The sequence below is a fragment of the Cyprinodon tularosa genome, unplaced genomic scaffold (genome assembly GCF_016077235.1).
Source record: "Cyprinodon tularosa strain WSP-4 unplaced genomic scaffold, ASM1607723v1 ctg132, whole genome shotgun sequence".
NCBI lineage: Eukaryota > Metazoa > Chordata > Actinopteri > Cyprinodontiformes > Cyprinodontidae > Cyprinodon > Cyprinodon tularosa.
The window spans coordinates 1,210,369-1,227,534 of NW_024038137.1; the positions used below are offsets into that span (position 1 = coordinate 1,210,369).

Consider the following 17,166-nt stretch of genomic DNA (forward strand, 5'->3'; position numbering starts at 1 on the left):
TGCATGTATGGTTGGTCATTAAGTGGACCTCTTGCCCTAAAGATCATTGGAGATCAGCTAAGAAAAGGCAGTTATAGATGTGAATATTATCCTGTACGTAAATGGATAGATAGATATGGTTTTCTATGGAGAGTGCCTTTAAAAACTTGTCAATCACTGGTTCATTAAAGTCAAGTAAAGTATGCAACAGCAGAAGAAAACCTAAAACATGCAGAATGGTGGGTCCAGGTTGATGGAAGATCAAAAGAACTAATGAAGTCTAAAGATTTGCTTATTCTTTTAATTTGAGAAAAACATTCAAATTGTTTTTTCTGAGCTATTATTAAGTGTCCAAAGGCTTCAGGCAAAACTTCATCCACTTCTAAGGTGCCCAGGAAGGGACAAAATTCTGGTAATGAGAGAACATTTTAGGTGCTGAGAAACAACTTTAATAATGACTGTGATCAGGATCCAGATGATAATCAGGGTGAGAAGTTTTAAGTTCTCACTTGCCTCATGGAAACAGACATGCATAAACAAAATAAAATATCTTATAGATTTGAGAAATGAAAAGTTGTGCTTCAATATGTGGGTGGATGCCGCCCTCAGCTTTCATCAGGGGAGAGCCAGTCCTTCACTCAGCTAACATGCAAACAGATACGCATTTTGAAGAGCAGTTAAGAGTGATCGACTGATAACAGTCTTGGTTTGTAACTTGTGAGAGGAAGCCGGAGTACCCAGAAAGAACACATGAATGCAAAGTGAGACCATGCAAACTCCTTGATATATCCCCAGGAACGTCTTAATGAAGGTCAACAGTGCCAACAGCTGTTCCTGTGAGAGGTTATTTTATTCTACCTTAGTTGAACTTTTTTATGCACTTCTACATTGATGGTATTCCTTTTTGCCATAATTAGCATCCAAATATTTGTGTGTTTCAGCGGTGTAGACAGCCCCAGCAGGCAAGATGAGGAGCACAAACTGATCGCTCGCTACACATCACGACTGGCAGAGACGGAGAGCACAGGAGTGAGTGGAAGACCAGTTTGTTAAAAAAAAAAATGCATCCATAGAAAGTTTTAGTCCTTTTTTTTTTTTGGTTTACCGGAGGAAATGAACAGGCTTTGTGCTTGTTTTAGATGATTCCAACAAGGAGCATCAACTTCGATGTTAACAAACAGAAGAGGGAGCTCATTGCTCAACTGGAGTGTAAAAACAGGTACTGATGTGTTCACATCCTTCCAAAAACACCAATTTCTCTTAAAACTTTTCACCCTTTGTTTCAGTAAAACCACAAACTTCACCGTTGTGTGTTTTGATTTCATTATAGATCAACACAGAGTAGCAATGTTAATTAGAAGGCAAAGAATTCATGATTTCAAAATATGTCACAAATAAAAGCCTAAAGTCTGGTCAGGTGAGGCCAAAACTATTCACCCCCTGGCAGATTTACAAATAAAGTTATTTGTTCCTGATGGTAAATGAGATAAAAGGAGGATATAAGACGATATAAAAGGAGAATCGGTAAAAAAAAAAAAAACGTAATCATACTCTGTCATATTTCTATTCTTTGATTGCATGTAAAAAAAAACATATATATATATACCCTTCTGAATTGTAAATTAGTAATCTTCTCTTACTGCACTGATAAAACTCTCATGTATCCAATATATTTTTTTAAATATATGTTTGGTGATGATGTTCAAGTCTGTGTTCGGATGGCCTGGTTGCCACAACCCTAATCATTAGCTCCCTCCACAGATTCTCAATCACAGGGATGTCAAAACCTTTCACCATGTGTGCCAAAGATGTGAAGTCAAACGTATTTAAGGTCCAAAAAATAGTTTGGACTCACCACATAAAAATTTTAACATTTCTTGAATTTAGTAGAAACTTAAAATCTGCCTGGGGTATGAAAACTTTAGGTCTCAACAATCGAGAAAATGAGATGTATAAGCCCTGATCATGACTTCCAAGATAATCTCTTCTCAGTTCAGTCTTAAATTCAATCTTCTATAGTTTCTATGATTTGCTGCTGATATCCCCCCTCACCTTCATGCAAGTAATAATCTCTGCTACCCCAAGTTCTCAGGCTGTTTTGATACTATTATGGAAAAAAATAAAAACTAGAGGCATGTGTATGTAAACCTGTCCTATGCTGACTAACATGTTTTTTTTTCATTTCCCAGAGAGATCTTGGCAGAAATCAAGCGTCTCCGTGCAGAGCATGACGCAGCGTGTCAGCCGAGCCCAGAGAGGGGCAGCACCAACCCAGCTCTGCTGGCTGAGCTTCGGGTGCTCAGGTAAACACCAGCACTTGTCTTGATGACACTATATAACTGTAATTAATATGTATTTTTATTTTGAACCTACATTTTTTTTTTTACATTTTAAGCAGAGCAAAATCTTTATTCTATGTCAGGGAATGTCATTTTTCATCCTTAAGTGAAAATTGGCTAAAGTTTTGTTGTGTTTTTTAACCCAGAGGGAGAGTTGCTTGGGGCAGATGGCAGTAGCAGATGGTGGATTTTCCTAAAAAACAAAGACATTATTTTGGTTAGAAAAATAAATAAAATACAGAAAGGAAAAAAAGAAAGAAAGCTCTATTACATTACATTAAGAACTCTTATTACATAAACCTTTTATTTTTGCAAGACTTTTGATAAATGAATCTAAGCTTCCATGATATTAAGGTACTTTAGTGTTGAGTCTTCCAAGAATATCTTTTAAAATTGAGCTAGACTTTTTTTCAGACTTCATGAACTGGTAGCTTTTTTTGACAAAATGATCAGTATACCACAAGGGGGCGCCCAATTACAGTTTGTTTGTTTTTCAACATCTGAAGTGGTGTCACTTGTTCATTATATTTTACCTTTTTACCATCTTGTAAAGCATGAAGTTTTGTGTTTTTCAATTCAGTCAGGTATATTAAAATGTACAATTGGTATGCAGAACTTAAATACTTATGTTTTAGAATATAAGTAGAACTATAAATAGAAATACCACAATTTCCACATTGTCGGTCAATAACATGATTTAATATTCTAAGATTAAAGAAAAAGATTTTCTGCAACTTAAATGTTTACATTCTACTATTTTTTTCATTTTCTGTTACTAGTTTCTGACTAATGTCACTCTGTAATTTGGTCTATAACTTAGACCAAAAGGAATGTTTTAGTGGCTTCCCGTATATTTCTAATAAATATAACTAGAAAACTATTACCAGATTTTATTCTGGAATAGGGAATATGTGGGAACCCTATCATTTATACGGCAAGTTTATGCAAATCTTCCTCTAATATCTTCTTAAGGCAGTAATATCCAGATATCCAAAGTCTTTTTTGTTGTTTTGAAGATTCAATTACTGTGTTAAATAATAAATTATATAGAAGAAATTTTATGGTTTTTATAAGCAGGGAAAGATTTTTTATGCAGCACATTTCAGTAGGACAACTCAAAGTGTTTGCAAAGAAATTCAGTTTAGGGGATCGCTAAAACCCCTGAAATGGCGATCGTTGGAGTGTTTATGAATCTTAAATTATTTTTTTTTTATTTGTCAATTTATTTCAATAAGAATGGAAGTTATTATGGTTAAAATAAAATATTCTGCTGCTTTAATACCATCATCGTTGCACTGCAAAAACGGAAATAAAATGTATTTTTCCCATGAAATAATCTTTTATTCCCTTGATTGAGCAGGTATGATAATTTGCCATTAGAATAAGATGATTAACATTGAAGGTAAAAACAACTATGCACACCTTATTTTATAAATAGAAATAACCTTATCTTTTCTTAAGGGTAAAAATATTTCCTACATTGGCTGATCATCTTTATTATCGGCTAAAATTGTAAGCAAAAACTGGCTTATGTGTTATGTATGTAAATCAATATTTTTGCATTGTGCAGAAAGTCCTGCTTTGACAGTCAGTCTTTGTTTTATTGATTTTTTTTTCTTTTTTTTTTTTTTTTTTTTTTTTTAGAAAATTATTTGCTCCGCAAAGGTGTTTAGTCAGTACAAAGTGAGGAAGGTTGAAGATGTCTGTCTAACCTTTGCATTTCCCGTCTACTTCAGGCTTTTCCTGCCCGTTTGTCCTCATTTTCTGTAGCCATTCAGGCCCAGGGTAGAAAATGTGTGCTTTAGACGCTGCTGGGGATTTGAAGCCTAATGTTTCCCCTGTCCTTTGATCTCCGTTAATCCAAGCTCACAACCCATAATGTCAGGATTTTATTTTTCCCTCAGCAAAAATCTCATGCAGGCTTCTCCTTCATTGAGGCTGACTGTAGCTAATATGGACAATTAGTCTTGTTTTATATTAATCAAAGTAGTTTTTTTTTTTTCTATCCATTCATTTACTTTTAAGTAATAAAAGATTTTAAAGAGTTGGAATGAAGTTCAGGCTTGTTTTTAGTCTTGTTTCAAATCTGTTTTCTTTTCTTGTTTGGGTTTTTCAGAGTCTGCCCTCAGTGACTCTGTACTGAAGTTATTTAGTTATTTATTTATTTGGTTTGTGTGTTCCAGACAGAGGAAAGATGAACTGGAGAAGAGGATGTCTTCCTTACAAGAAAGCAGGAGGGAGCTGATGGTACAGCTGGAGGGGCTGATGAAGCTGCTCAAGGTGACACACAATCTAAATAAAGAGCTCATGATGTCACTGTGTCAGGTTTTAGAGGACAAAGCTTTCCTGCTTCTCCGTTTCTCCATGTTTCTCCTTCCTGTAACACCCTCTTCACTTCTTTTTCCTCCTTTTTATAGTTTCACCTTTTTGAGTTCTGATTGTTTGACCTGTCCTTTTCCATCCTATTTTTTCCCTGTCTGTGTCTGGCTGCCATTGATGTGGCCCTGTAGGATGAGGAACAGCGACAGGCAGTAAGTTTATGCCTGTTTTCTCTGATAAACGCTTAAATAAAAGTGGGACTCTGGTCCCATACTTAATTTATAATTAAGCCGTTGTCAGTGAGTTTCATTCATTACACACATATGTTTCATGGGTTTTATTCTTTTTAATAATTAAAGCTTTAAAAAAAACAGTATTAAAGAACAGACTGCTGACAGTCATTGGCACCCTTTACGAGGACAGGAAGTCATATAAGATGGTTGCTGAAAAAGTTGTCTCTCTAATGGAAAATTAAGTGGAAGGAAAACTGAGTGTAGAAAAAGACGCAAAGGATCCAGATATCCGCTGCGTGAACTGCAGCTGAAATCAGAGACTTAAAAACCAACAAAACAGAAAAATGGGCCTCAGCTGTTTACATTTCTTGTTTTACTCTTCTCCAGAACCACAGACAACCTTAGAAGCATCTTAGGCCGGGCACACACTGTACGATTTTTTTCTTCGTCTTCCGGAATGACGAGTCAGAGCAGCGCCATGTCTCGTATGTTGAGTCCGACGTGTGGTTTTAGGACGTACAGTGTGAGCAGGTAGATCGCATCAGAGCGTCGGGCCGCACAGCGTGAGAACATGCCTTGTGAGCTGTGAACTTTTAAAATCCTGCGGTTTCGTCGCACAGTTTGAGCTGTATTGCACAGTGTATGGCCGGCTTTACTTTGACTTAGAGGCAAAAGGACTGGAATGAATGATCCACAATCCTCTTGTAAAACTGAAGTAAGATTCAGTGACTTCTTCCCAGTGTATTAGTGTACCGCCTCTGCTCCCCGGTGAAATAAAGCCCAGAGGAGATTTGAAGAGCATTTGCAGGTTGTCCAAAAAACAGCAAACAATGATAAAAACAGAAGTCAGACAAAGATAACTCCTCCTATGGATTTTTGAACAGCTAAAGCTTTTACTATAATCAAGACGGCGCACACCGAGTGTAGATAAGCTGTATTTGTTGCTTGTTCTTGTTAATTTAAAGATTAATTGCATTGTTTTAAAGGGGAACACAGTTTTTTGTTTTTTTTTACATTGGCCCCCTTGATTTTACGTTATTACATCATGTTCTACTCACCCATATTAGTTTTGTGTCATTTGGAGCTGTTCTGAAGATATTCCGTTTTGTAATCCAAGTAACGTCTTCCTATGAGCAACGACTTGAAGGCACAAACGAAACTGTTCATAATTTATCCATTATGGTACGCTAGCATTCATAACATGTAGGCGAATCACTGTCCCCCAGATATCAGCGGTTATATTTTTTATATTTATATTTTTTTAAAACAAAGCGGCTTGTGTGACGTCATCCGTGCGCCGGACTGGAGTTGTGACAGGTAGCTCGGGCCACAGGAGGCTATGCTCTACCCCGTATATTCATTCGGCTAGCTAATCTGAATCGTTCAATTCCATTTTGAGAGACAAATCATCTGTGGTAGCAGCACTAGACATCTTCCAGGCATGTAAGCAAAACTAGCTGCAGTCCAGCGGACAGGAAGAATGAACGGTAGCCGGCGCGCGTGGATGACGTCGTACACACTCCGCTTTAATTACTTGAGATATTATATACAGCCCACTAAATGATTTAATGTTGGTAATTACTGATATATTCGCATATTTTATTTTTAACATGGTAATTTGACCATTGGGTTTCCTAATGGAATGATGTAATTTCTCCATTTTTACTATGGTTTTGATCCGGCATCCTGCCAAAATTGAGACCGGTCTAATTTTGCCACCACTCTGCACAGGTTGTGTATGTTCTCGTAGATAATAATGGCTGCTTATTTGCTGCTGAATTCACCTGAATCCCTCTAATTAAGGGCTTAAGGTGCCATGTTTTCAGATGCGTTTGTGTTTTCTTAAGTGGACATTTTTAAGGAGGGACTGATTTAAATCTTCAGTCCTCAAATGCAGATGAGGTTAAAACTGATACTTTTTTGCTAAAGTGTTCAGGGAATTTGGAGATTTTATTATCTGTAAATCATCATCAAAGGAATCACTATGTGTGTAATGAATATTAAATTTCCTGTTGAATTTGAATTACTGAAATGATTAAACTATTCTGTGACTTTACGGCTTATTGAGCTGCATCTGTAGGTGTAGCTTTAGTTTTCTAACTATGACCTAGGTTCTGTTTCACTAGTGTTTAGTTTCTTTCTGTGCTACACAATTAATTGCATGGCATGATCTGCTATCTGGTCTCACAGGCTCAGGCAGCCGGTTCTTTTCACGCCTCCCCGTCCCGACCGAGCCCGTCACCCGTTCGCTCAGTAAGCGCCGCGTCTCCTCAGGCCCACATGTACCTTCCTCAAGACTCCCTGGCTGGGGTGGGCGGTGATGTGCAGGAAGCTTTTGCTCAAGGTAAGATTGGGGGGGGGGGGGTCCTCCAGGAATGACATAAATTACTCCATCTGTATTTTACAGTAAATCAGCCCTTATTACTGCTAACATCACTGGTTATTGTGGTGTTTTTTTACAGAGTCACTGGAAAAATTTAGAAAATTAATTTATGGGTGGAAAATTCTTTTTTTTTTTTTTTTTCTTATTTATTTTTATTTTTTTTTTATTCCTAATGCACCTTTTCCTCCTTGTTTTCACCTTCTTTAATTACTAAGCCAACATGTGACCAGTGAATTTCTCCGCTGTGAGATCAATAAAGCTCATCTAATCTAATCTAATCTAAATATTTATGATTTCGCAACCTAATCTTTATTAAAACATTAAAAAACAAAAATGAAATAAAAATAAGAATACATTTAGAAGATCAGACAAGTTAATTGCTTTCAGCCCCATTATATAATTAATGAGCAAAGAAAACCCAAATTAAAATAAGATTTCAACCATTACAGAACTGTTCATTCTATTTGGACATAAAAATAAGCAAATAGAAATTAAATTTGCTTGAAAAATGCATAGATCTTTGACCACCTCAGTTTGGGCCATCTATGGAGGATAAAAAGTGCCAAAATTAAAGAAATCAATACAGCATTAAATAAATAATTAAATGTGTCAATAATTAATTAAATGTGGAATTAAATAAATAAATGTGTCACAAAATGTGTCAAACTCACCCATCAAAGTTTAGGGGGCGGTTATCTAACACCTGATTGGTCACCCTGCACAATAAGGCGAAGCAAATCGATTACAGAGACTGTGATCCACAGGTTGTGAACATACTCTCATACAGTAGGTGGCGACTCGATTCACGTTAACCCCGCCCCCTAACTTTGATGGGTGAGTTTGACAGATTCTTTTAATGGTTTCAATGCACTGCGACACAGGACCATGAAATAATTAAATGCACACTGAAATAATTATATATATTTTTTTAATAAAATGAAGACGTATTTTATTAAATTAATGACACATTTATATATTTAATTCCTTATTTATTTACTGAATTACACATTTGATTAATTGTATATCGCTGCATTTATTTATTTAATTGTGGCACTTTATATTAGTGACGTGGTTTTAATTAATGAATGACACATTTATTTATTTAATTCCACATTTAATTAATTATTGACACATTTAATTATTTATTTAATGCTGTATTTATTTATTTAATTTTGGCACTTTTTATTCTCCATAGCCATCAGCCTCTCTTTAGCTCCTAAAGTTTTCTACTCAATTTATATTGCTGTTACAGTTTGTTTCGATTTCTAGACCATTTCTGTGCTGAAGTGGATCATTAGTTTGATGAAAAACCTACGTTCAGTTTTCTGGCAAAGCCCAAAAGTTTCTTTTTTTCCAAACAAGTATATTATTAAAGGTTAAACAAATGTTTTTGGGATGATACTTACTTAGTCAAAGGTTGTCAATCCAGTTTTCTTTGTACTTTTCTGGATTTGTAAATGTTTTGTTGTTTCTAGGTCCGAGAAGAAACCTGCGGAACGACCTTCTGGTAGCAGCAGACTCCATCACCAACACCGTGTCCTCGCTGGTCAGAGAGCTCCACTCTGGTACATAATCTCCAGTTTTTTAAAATGCTTTATGATGACTTAAAAAGAAAACAAGATTTTGTTCCAGTATTGTCCTGTGGGTTGTTTCCATTTTTGCTGTTTAACGTATGAACACTTTACCCCGAACAGATGAAGGTCGAGAGGAAGAGGAGAGGTTGCTGAATGGGAAGGACAGAGGTTTGTTAATTATTTTGGTTATTTCTTCCTTCTTAATAACTTAGGCTTCAGTTTTAATTCCGCTCGGGGTTCCTGTACATTCTACAGATAAAAAATACTCCCTACTATTCATTTTCTTCCTTATTTCCTTCCTTCAAACCTTCCTTCCTGTTATCTTTCTTTTCTGTCTTCTGTCGCTCTTTTGTATTTCCAAACCTCATATGCTCTGTTACAGTACAAGAAGAGATCCATCAATCATACTTCATTTATAGAGCGCTTTCTGTACTGCCAGTTGGAATCCAAAATGCTTTACAGCATTTCAAAACAGATTGATATTTAAGCATTAGATGCAGACAGGTTCCAGCTAAGTCTGACATCTTGTAAGGAAAATTATTTTGCAGTAAAAACTACTTTAAAAGGGGGAGGGGAGGTTATTTGAATAACACAAATCTCAGCAGCACTTTGTTGAACTCCAGTTTTATTAACCATATTATTAAAAATGCCAGAGTGGATGAGAAAGACAATGAATTTTTGATGATTGTGTATCCGGTTTTCTAAAACCCTCAAATCCGTGATGGCATATTGTTGGGTTCAAAAATGTAGGTTCGTAAAAGAGAAACCAAGTCCACACAGAAAAGGGATTTTTAACAGCTTCTGCAGAAGGAGAGAGTTACACCCAACTCAATACTCTCTGACGGACTTCCTCTGCAGAGCCTTTTTATTAGCACATTTAATACACATATAATAACATATAATGTTCTGGATGGGGCTAAATTTTGGAGAAAAGTGTCATAAAATATTGCCCTGTGTGAATGCCACTTGTATTTTTCTTTAAAATCTAAAATGCGGTTCTACTCTTGATTGAAACCACAATATTTTCTTTTCTCCTGGTTTCTTTTACGTGTTTAAAAATCAGTTCTTTGAATATCCATCTCCTCACTGGGTCTCTAAGCGCTTCCCTTTGCTCTGTCTGTTATAAGCTTCGTTAACATGCCGTCTCATTAACCATGCTATATGGAGCCCCTCCTTTTGAAAAAAGGGACAGCCCCCTTCTTCGTCTGCTCCAAGTTGACGTTCATTACGATGCTAACCTACCGTTCTATTCCACAATCCCTGAATAGACAGACAGCCAAAGGCTGCAGTTCAGACGATTAGCAGGGTCGCTTTTTTCTTACCTCTAAAAGTCTTCTGTTATTGCTTTTTCACCTCATAACTTATAAGGTTACTAAATTTTCACCAGCAAACAGGTTCTATTATCAGAGAAAACTAACTGCACTAAATACTAAATTTTCAAATGATAATTTTAATAAAGAAGTTAAGAAAAAACAATCCCAAACACGCCAAAGTAATTGCCTCCTAAATCTAATGACTGGTTGTGCCACATTTTCCAGCAACAACTGCCATCGAGCTCATGTGGTGACTTGATTTGCAGAATTATTGGAACTTAGCCACTTTAGAGGGGTTTTCAGACATGTATAGCCTGTTTTTAAATAACGCACAAAACCTTCATTACCTTTTTTTTATTTTTAGCCATTATAGATTATGTTTCTGGTTTGCTTTGGATTGTTTTGCTGCTGCATAAACCAACTAAGTCTAATCTAAGTTAACAAACGTTGTCCGTAAAGTTTTTTTCTGTTAAAGAACACAATTCATGGTCCCATCCAATATTAGACGGAAATTCCCACAGACTGCCACTCTGGGTCCCTGAGAAAAGACCCTTAACCACACAATGCTCCCCGGGCACCTCACAATGGCAGCCCCCTGCTCCCCAAGAGGATGGTTTAAATGCAGAGAGTTCATTTTGTTGCTTTGTACTAGTGACAGTGTAATGACAATAAAAAGCTGGAAAACAAAATATTACAGAATAACATTATAGGGTGGTTGGCTGTAATCTTCCCTCTCTTAAGAGACTGTACACCTCCAGGTCTCAGAGGTGAGCAGTGAAGAAATTCCTTGTATGCGTTAAAGCCAGAACACACAACTCCATTTTTGCGTCGAGTCCCACAGAAAATAATTTGGGATGAGGCTGTGGCGTTTAGCATTCATGGAAACTCAGTGGGGATGATCACACCCATGATTTTCTGCAGGAGGTTCGTGTAGCTCCGACTTGGATAGACTGCAGATCTAATTTAGTTGGACTGCGCAGCAATTCAGAGAGTCAGGTTTGGAGTCGCATAGCACATATATAGCAAGTGGGACAGACTTGTGGAAAAAAAAAAAGGAAAGAAAGTAGATTAAGTAAGGATGCTCTTTAAGCCCTGCAAAAAAAAAAACAAAAAAATCGGACAGAGAACGCAGTTTATCAATCGCCTCTTAAAAGAAAAAAGTTCAGGTGGACAGAAAACAGATATAGTAAAAAGTGGTCCTCTCTCAGCATCACAAAAAAAAAAAAAAAAAAAGAGCAGGTCAGCGAAGCTCATCATTCTCCAGTCTTTATCAAAAAAATAAAAACTCTCTGAGAATCACCTCTCTGTCTGAGTCGGCACATAAACTGGCAAAAGCAAAGGGTCTACCACTTGACTTTTTTGTTCCATAACCCTCAGGATCATTTAAAAAATGCAAAATGACTGTCTTACTGCGTCCAACCTCAGCAGCGATCGCACGTTGTGAGAGGCCTTGCTTATGCAGCTCAACAATCCTACCATGTTCAAAGTCAGTGAGCTTTTTTGCTTTTGCAATCAGGAGGTCTTGACAATGTAAAGACTTGACAGAAAATGACATGGAATCCAGATTTTTGCACAGCTTTTGGCTTTTAACCCTCCTATCGTCCTCAAATATAGTAACAAATTTGGTCCTTGGGGTCAATTTGACCCCAGGGATATTTACCTCCAGAAAATGATTTACAGAATATTGTTGACCAAGTTTTTGTGACAGGCACTTTGTTTATTTGTTGAATACATAAATAACCCCTTGAAAATCAGTGAGTTGACCTTCCCTCTAGCGCCACCATCAGGCCAAACCTTTAAATGAAAATGAGTTTATTTTGATTTTTTTATACAAATCTTCTCAAATTTACAGGTTTTGAGCACATTCATGACTCTGAGCACATTCATGACTCTTACCAAATGAACCATATTGATTAATGTTGGTGACTCCCCCTTTCCTCTCATAAACATATTTATTTACTTATTTTTATCTATTTTGTTGTAATATATTTGTTGCTAGTTACTGTAGGATCTTACTCACCCCTCCTCTTTTGTTATCCGGGCTTGGGACCGGCAATGGCAGAGTTATAGAGTTTTTTTGTTTGTTTTTGTTTTTTTATGATTTTTTTTGGTTGTTTTTTCTGTTTTTTTTTTGTTGTTTTTTTTTATTCATTTGTGTGACAGAAAATGGATAATGAGAACATGTCACGTAGTAGTTAGAACATGGAACAGTTTTTAGAGAGAAACAACATGGTGGCTGGAAATATTGCCCTTCCAGTCTCAGCATTCCAAAGACTTGCTGTTGCTTCACCTTTTGACTTATAAAGTCCTGCCAAAATTAGCAAGCCAATGTAGGCTTCCAAATCAACTAGATCCAAGTCTTTCCAACTGTCCCCATAAACACGCTTTCCCTCTAAATTTGTCATCCCAAGCACAATATTTTTGATTGATGGTGTTATGAAGAGCTCGAATGATGACGTCATCAACATGGCTGACTGCATATCTGGTGGGTCCTGGAACCATTTTGATTATATTACTTGCGCTATGTCTACCCTGCTGTTTCAGTGGGGAAAGGGACCATATTATTTTTCCATTTTTGGATGAAATTGTGTCTGCTGGTGGTTGAGGGACAACAGGAGGGTCAACACTCTCATTCTCATCAGATGAGAATTCCTCAAAATCAGGGTCCTCCTCAACACAATCCTCAGTCTCAGAGACAGTCTCCTCTAAGTCACTTTCACTGTCAAAGAGCTGCTCCAAAACCTCTTTGACAGTAAACCTTTTCCAGAAGACATTTTCAAAGAGAGAGTGTGCAGATTGCAGTATACTCAGAGCACAGTGAGGAATGATTTGGATAGAGGACTGTAGTGCAAGCTTATGTTTGCTCCTCCCTGATTTGGCATGAACTACCAATGGCGTTGTAGGAATAACCCGCCCTTCACAAGGCGGGAAAAATCAGTTCTACTTTGGCAGGTGTGAGTTCAGAAGGTCACACAGATCCCCAGATGTCTCAGTTCAAATGTATCAACTAAAATGTATCAACTCTGCACCTGCAGGTGTTGTCATGTTAGGTCACTGACAAGTTTTAGCAGCTAAAACAGCTTGGGGTCAAATTGACCCCAGAGGACAACCAATGCGTGTAATATGTATTCAGCACATTAAAAAAATAACATCACAAAAATTTTATGCTTTACCAGTTGTCCCCATCTAATTAGGAAAAGTCATGAAATATGAAGCAAAAAAAAAAAAGTTAACTAATATTTTTTGAATGATAAACATTGAATGGGGTCAAATTGACCCCAAGGACGACAGGAGGGTTAAAGACTATGATCTTAAACTTTTGATCAGCTGAAAAAATTATGTTTGAGGGTAAATGCAGTTTTCAGAAAATTCCCTGCTCAAAAATTTCTTCTCTCTTGCACTGATTTTTTTCCTTTAACGTTGTGAAGCTCTACTTTGAACCTTCTTAAAATCCAATAGTGCAAAATGCAAATTCTTGCAATTTTTTGACTGGTCTTAAGATTTTGATCAGGAGTGTAATTAATGCTGACCTGAAAAACTTCCAGCCTCATTTACCTCGGATGCGTTGTTCTTGTATTTTTCTGTACCCATGGATGAATCATAATCATCGAGTTCTTGGAGTTATTTTAAAGGAAAGATTCCCTACTGCTGTTGTCTGAAATCCAAAACAATGAGTTTAACCGAATCGGGTAATTCAGGAGGATGGTTATATTTACACACAGGTGCAGGTGGATTTGGACTTGGGCTGAATCAGAATAACCGGGTTAATTGTGATTAATCAATTATTGAAATAATCAACTAATTTTCTAATTGATGAATTGCTAGCTAGAGTATAGAGACTCTAAATAAGGCCATTAACTATAAGAGAAACTCGTAATGATCCGCAGCATTACAGTGTAACAAAAACAGGAAACACTTCTTGAATGGCACCCAACTGTCTTATCATAGTGGTTTATGATGTCTGTTAATAAAGCCTTCCTTTTCTGTTTTAGCAGGTTAAAGTGCTGAGGAAATATAGGAGGAAATAAGTGAGTAAATTCACACAATCATAATCTTTTTTTCTATTTGTTTACATTCTGTGTAACTACCTCTGTTTCCAAAAAATACAAGCAGAGTCAAACGAGATTAAGACCTTATTATTGAACTACACTTTTATTTCTTCCATTTATATTATGTTTTATGGAGCAAAATTTGGAAAGGAAACCCAAGAAGAGAACTACTTATTTTTCCTGATTCTCAGATTACATTTTTTTTTTCTTTTTCTTTTTGCACGTTTAAAAAATGTTTTGTCTTGCCTTCTCACTGATGAATTCCTTTCTCTCCAGACATACTCGTGATTCATCGAGGCCAAAGATGACTGACTGCACCAGGGCTGAGATTGGCAGCAGTCATTGGTTTTAGTCTTCTATGCCCAACAACCAATTAGGATGCTGGACGCCAAACGACCGCAGCCGGTCTCTACTGATGTATAGTTGTGATCATGCGTGTGTCTTGTCGCAGTGTTCCCTGTTTTTGTTGTTTTTTATCTGATCTTGCATAATCAAATGAGGAATCTGAAAACCTACTGACATGTACTGTAGCATGCGTGTGTTGGAATGTGTGCTGATGCATCGTTTAGGTGGAGGAGGGTCGAGGAAGTGGGAGGGACTTGGAAAGGAGGATGATTGGAGGATTTTTAGGGACGGGAAGCTTTTGGAATAGAAGGGAAATATTGAAGAAAATTAGAGAAAGTTAAAAAAGTGAGGACTGAGCTGATAAATTTTAGGTTTGAGCACTGTGTGCTTAATATTTATTGCTTTGATTTGTTTTTTTGTCATGTAATCTTTCAGTTTGAGTGCTTTATGTGTTTATGAGAGTGGTCAGATCCTGCTGAGACATTTAAGCTTTAATTCCCGCGGAGCTGCCTCCATGTAGTGGAGGTGTTAAAGACTTCAGATAGTGTCTGTAATCATACTGTTTACAAAAACATGGACACAAAGCTTCCCCTAACTGTACAAAGTGATGCCACAATATGGACAAAAGCCAAATGTCATTGTCCAGCTCTGGTTCTAGCACTGTAAAAACAAACTTTATCATAGTGAAGTTGACTTTTTGGATATATTTTTGTCTTAAAAAAAGGACAGCGATGGAGCCACGGGTGCCTTTATGGCAGCTCAGAGGGTTCAGGCTTTGTGTATTCTGGTACTACAGTTGAAGAGGAGCTATCTGATTACTGTGGTGTGTGTGTGTGTGTAGATTATGTGTGTGAGTTTTATGAACAGTTTAAGTTTTGTAAAATAGAAAATATTTATCTTGATCACTTGAATAATTACGGTGCTTTTTAAAAGTATTCACTGCTCTTAAACGGTAAAAAAAATCAGTTTGTCGTTCAAAATCATGAAGAGATAATAACCTTAAACTTGATCTGAATGTTATGTCTTCCTGAGTTGGTGCTGCGCTTCTTTTGCTTTTCACATATAGAGACGAAAATAGTCCTAAAATCATCTCCATCACATTGGACAGAGAGCCTCTGCAGCATCGTTTTAAGTTTCGCCACAGACTGACGGATGGATTTAAGGTCTGAACCTCGCCATGGATCTGGTTTGTTCATAAACATTCCTCTGAAGATCTGGCTGTGCTTTAATGGTCGCTAACCTACAGGAAGGTGAACCTCTGTCCAAGATGTGCATCCCCACATCATGAAGTTTCCACCACCATGTTTTTACTGAGGAAGATATGACTATATCAAATTTAAGGTTTAAGAGGGATGGATACTCTTTAAAAACGCAGTAAATAAACTTGGTTTGGAAGCTTGAGGGCAATGACCCATTTTTTTGATCCCAAATTAAATCATACCACCTTAAAAATTCTGTCTTTTTGCATCTTTTGCTATTTTCCTTCTTGAATTTATGTTTTCGTGCAGCATTCATTTTAAGAAATGCTTTGCTTTGCATGGATTGTTCAGGTTTTGAAGTTTTTCCTTAAGTTCACACAGATACCCTACAGGCAGAAGCAATGCTGCTGTGGAATAAAAACAAAATAAAAAAAATCTTAAGATGTCACATTGATTCACGTTTCTTTTCATTTAGGTTTTACTGTGTAAACTCGAAACAGGAAGTCCTTCTGATTAATAAACACAGTCTCAGTAGTTATATTTGTGCTTGTTAAAGCTGAAACAAAACGGACGTTAACATTTATTGAACAGACCTTAAATTATTTACAAGTTGTAATTCAGTGCGTTTAAATTTTTTATTAGGACCTAAATCACTGAAGCAGCGTTCTGAAGTCCTACGCTTGGTGTCTAGGCTGTAATTATTCTTTTAGTTTTTAAAAGACACCTGGCTAAGCCAACTTTTTACTTTGCTGTCTTTTTTTTCTTAATGTAAAATCTGATGAGTTTGAGTTTTGAGGTGTTAAATTCAACAAAGTACAAACCAAATATGTGTTTTGATTCAATTCAATCAACACAACGTGCTTCAGTGCTTTTCAGAGCTTTGCTTGGAAGCTAAAATCCAACATTTTGCTCTTTTATGCATCAGTTTTTATTATTTTTTTCCCCAGTTCTTTACCGTGTTTGACTGCTTGGGACAGAGATTGTCACATTCCAATCTCCACAGTGATTGACTGGCTGTATAAATAATTTAACAAACAAACAAGCTTGTGTTTCTGCATACATGTCTAACGCTGATCGAGAGTCGACAAACTCACTTTGACTTGAAACTGTAAACACCTCCAGTCCTGAACCTGCTGGAGGGGATGGTGTGAGTGAAAAGTGCATCTGTGTTTTATCTGCAATAAATATTTATCGTCAAACTTTGAGTTTCATTGGCTTTTGTGACATTTTGAAGGCTGTTCAGCAACAGGAAAACATGGGTTAGGTCATGAATGCCTCAATCCGTCCTGGAAATCTGTTGAAGAATTTGGAAACCACTCATCTGTTACTGGAAAGCTATCGTCATAGGATTCCTGAAAGTCCCTCTTGTGGAATGCAGCTTTTCTGAGTTGGGATATGGCCAGAAGTCCACTGTGAGTTGTGAGGGAGATTGT

At 36.9% G+C, this 17,166-nt stretch overlaps 1 protein-coding gene across 5 annotated transcripts in view; it reads left to right on the forward strand.

Moving 5' to 3' along the window:
• The window catches only part of LOC119778368 (dystrobrevin beta-like), a 55,368-nt gene extending 38,436 nt beyond the window's left edge, over window positions 1–16,932 (forward strand). For 2 of the 5 annotated variants that reach the window (XM_038277557.1, XM_038277558.1), the window contains 10 exons: window positions 921–1,008; window positions 1,119–1,198; window positions 2,169–2,282; window positions 4,502–4,598; window positions 4,829–4,849; window positions 7,061–7,214; window positions 8,729–8,818; window positions 8,948–8,995; window positions 14,133–14,168; window positions 14,466–16,932. In XM_038277557.1, coding sequence (XP_038133485.1) covers window positions 921–1,008; window positions 1,119–1,198; window positions 2,169–2,282; window positions 4,502–4,598; window positions 4,829–4,849; window positions 7,061–7,214; window positions 8,729–8,818; window positions 8,948–8,995; window positions 14,133–14,140 — 700 coding nt within the window. In that variant the 3' untranslated portion in view covers window positions 14,141–14,168; window positions 14,466–16,932. Of the gene's footprint in view, window positions 1–920; window positions 1,009–1,118; window positions 1,199–2,168; window positions 2,283–4,501; window positions 4,599–4,828; window positions 4,850–7,060; window positions 7,215–8,728; window positions 8,827–8,947; window positions 8,996–14,132; window positions 14,169–14,465 lie in introns of those variants that run through there. The other 3 variants (XM_038277559.1, XM_038277560.1, XM_038277561.1) reach the window with 3 other exon arrangements.
• The last annotated feature ends 234 nt before the right edge of the window (window positions 16,933–17,166 follow it).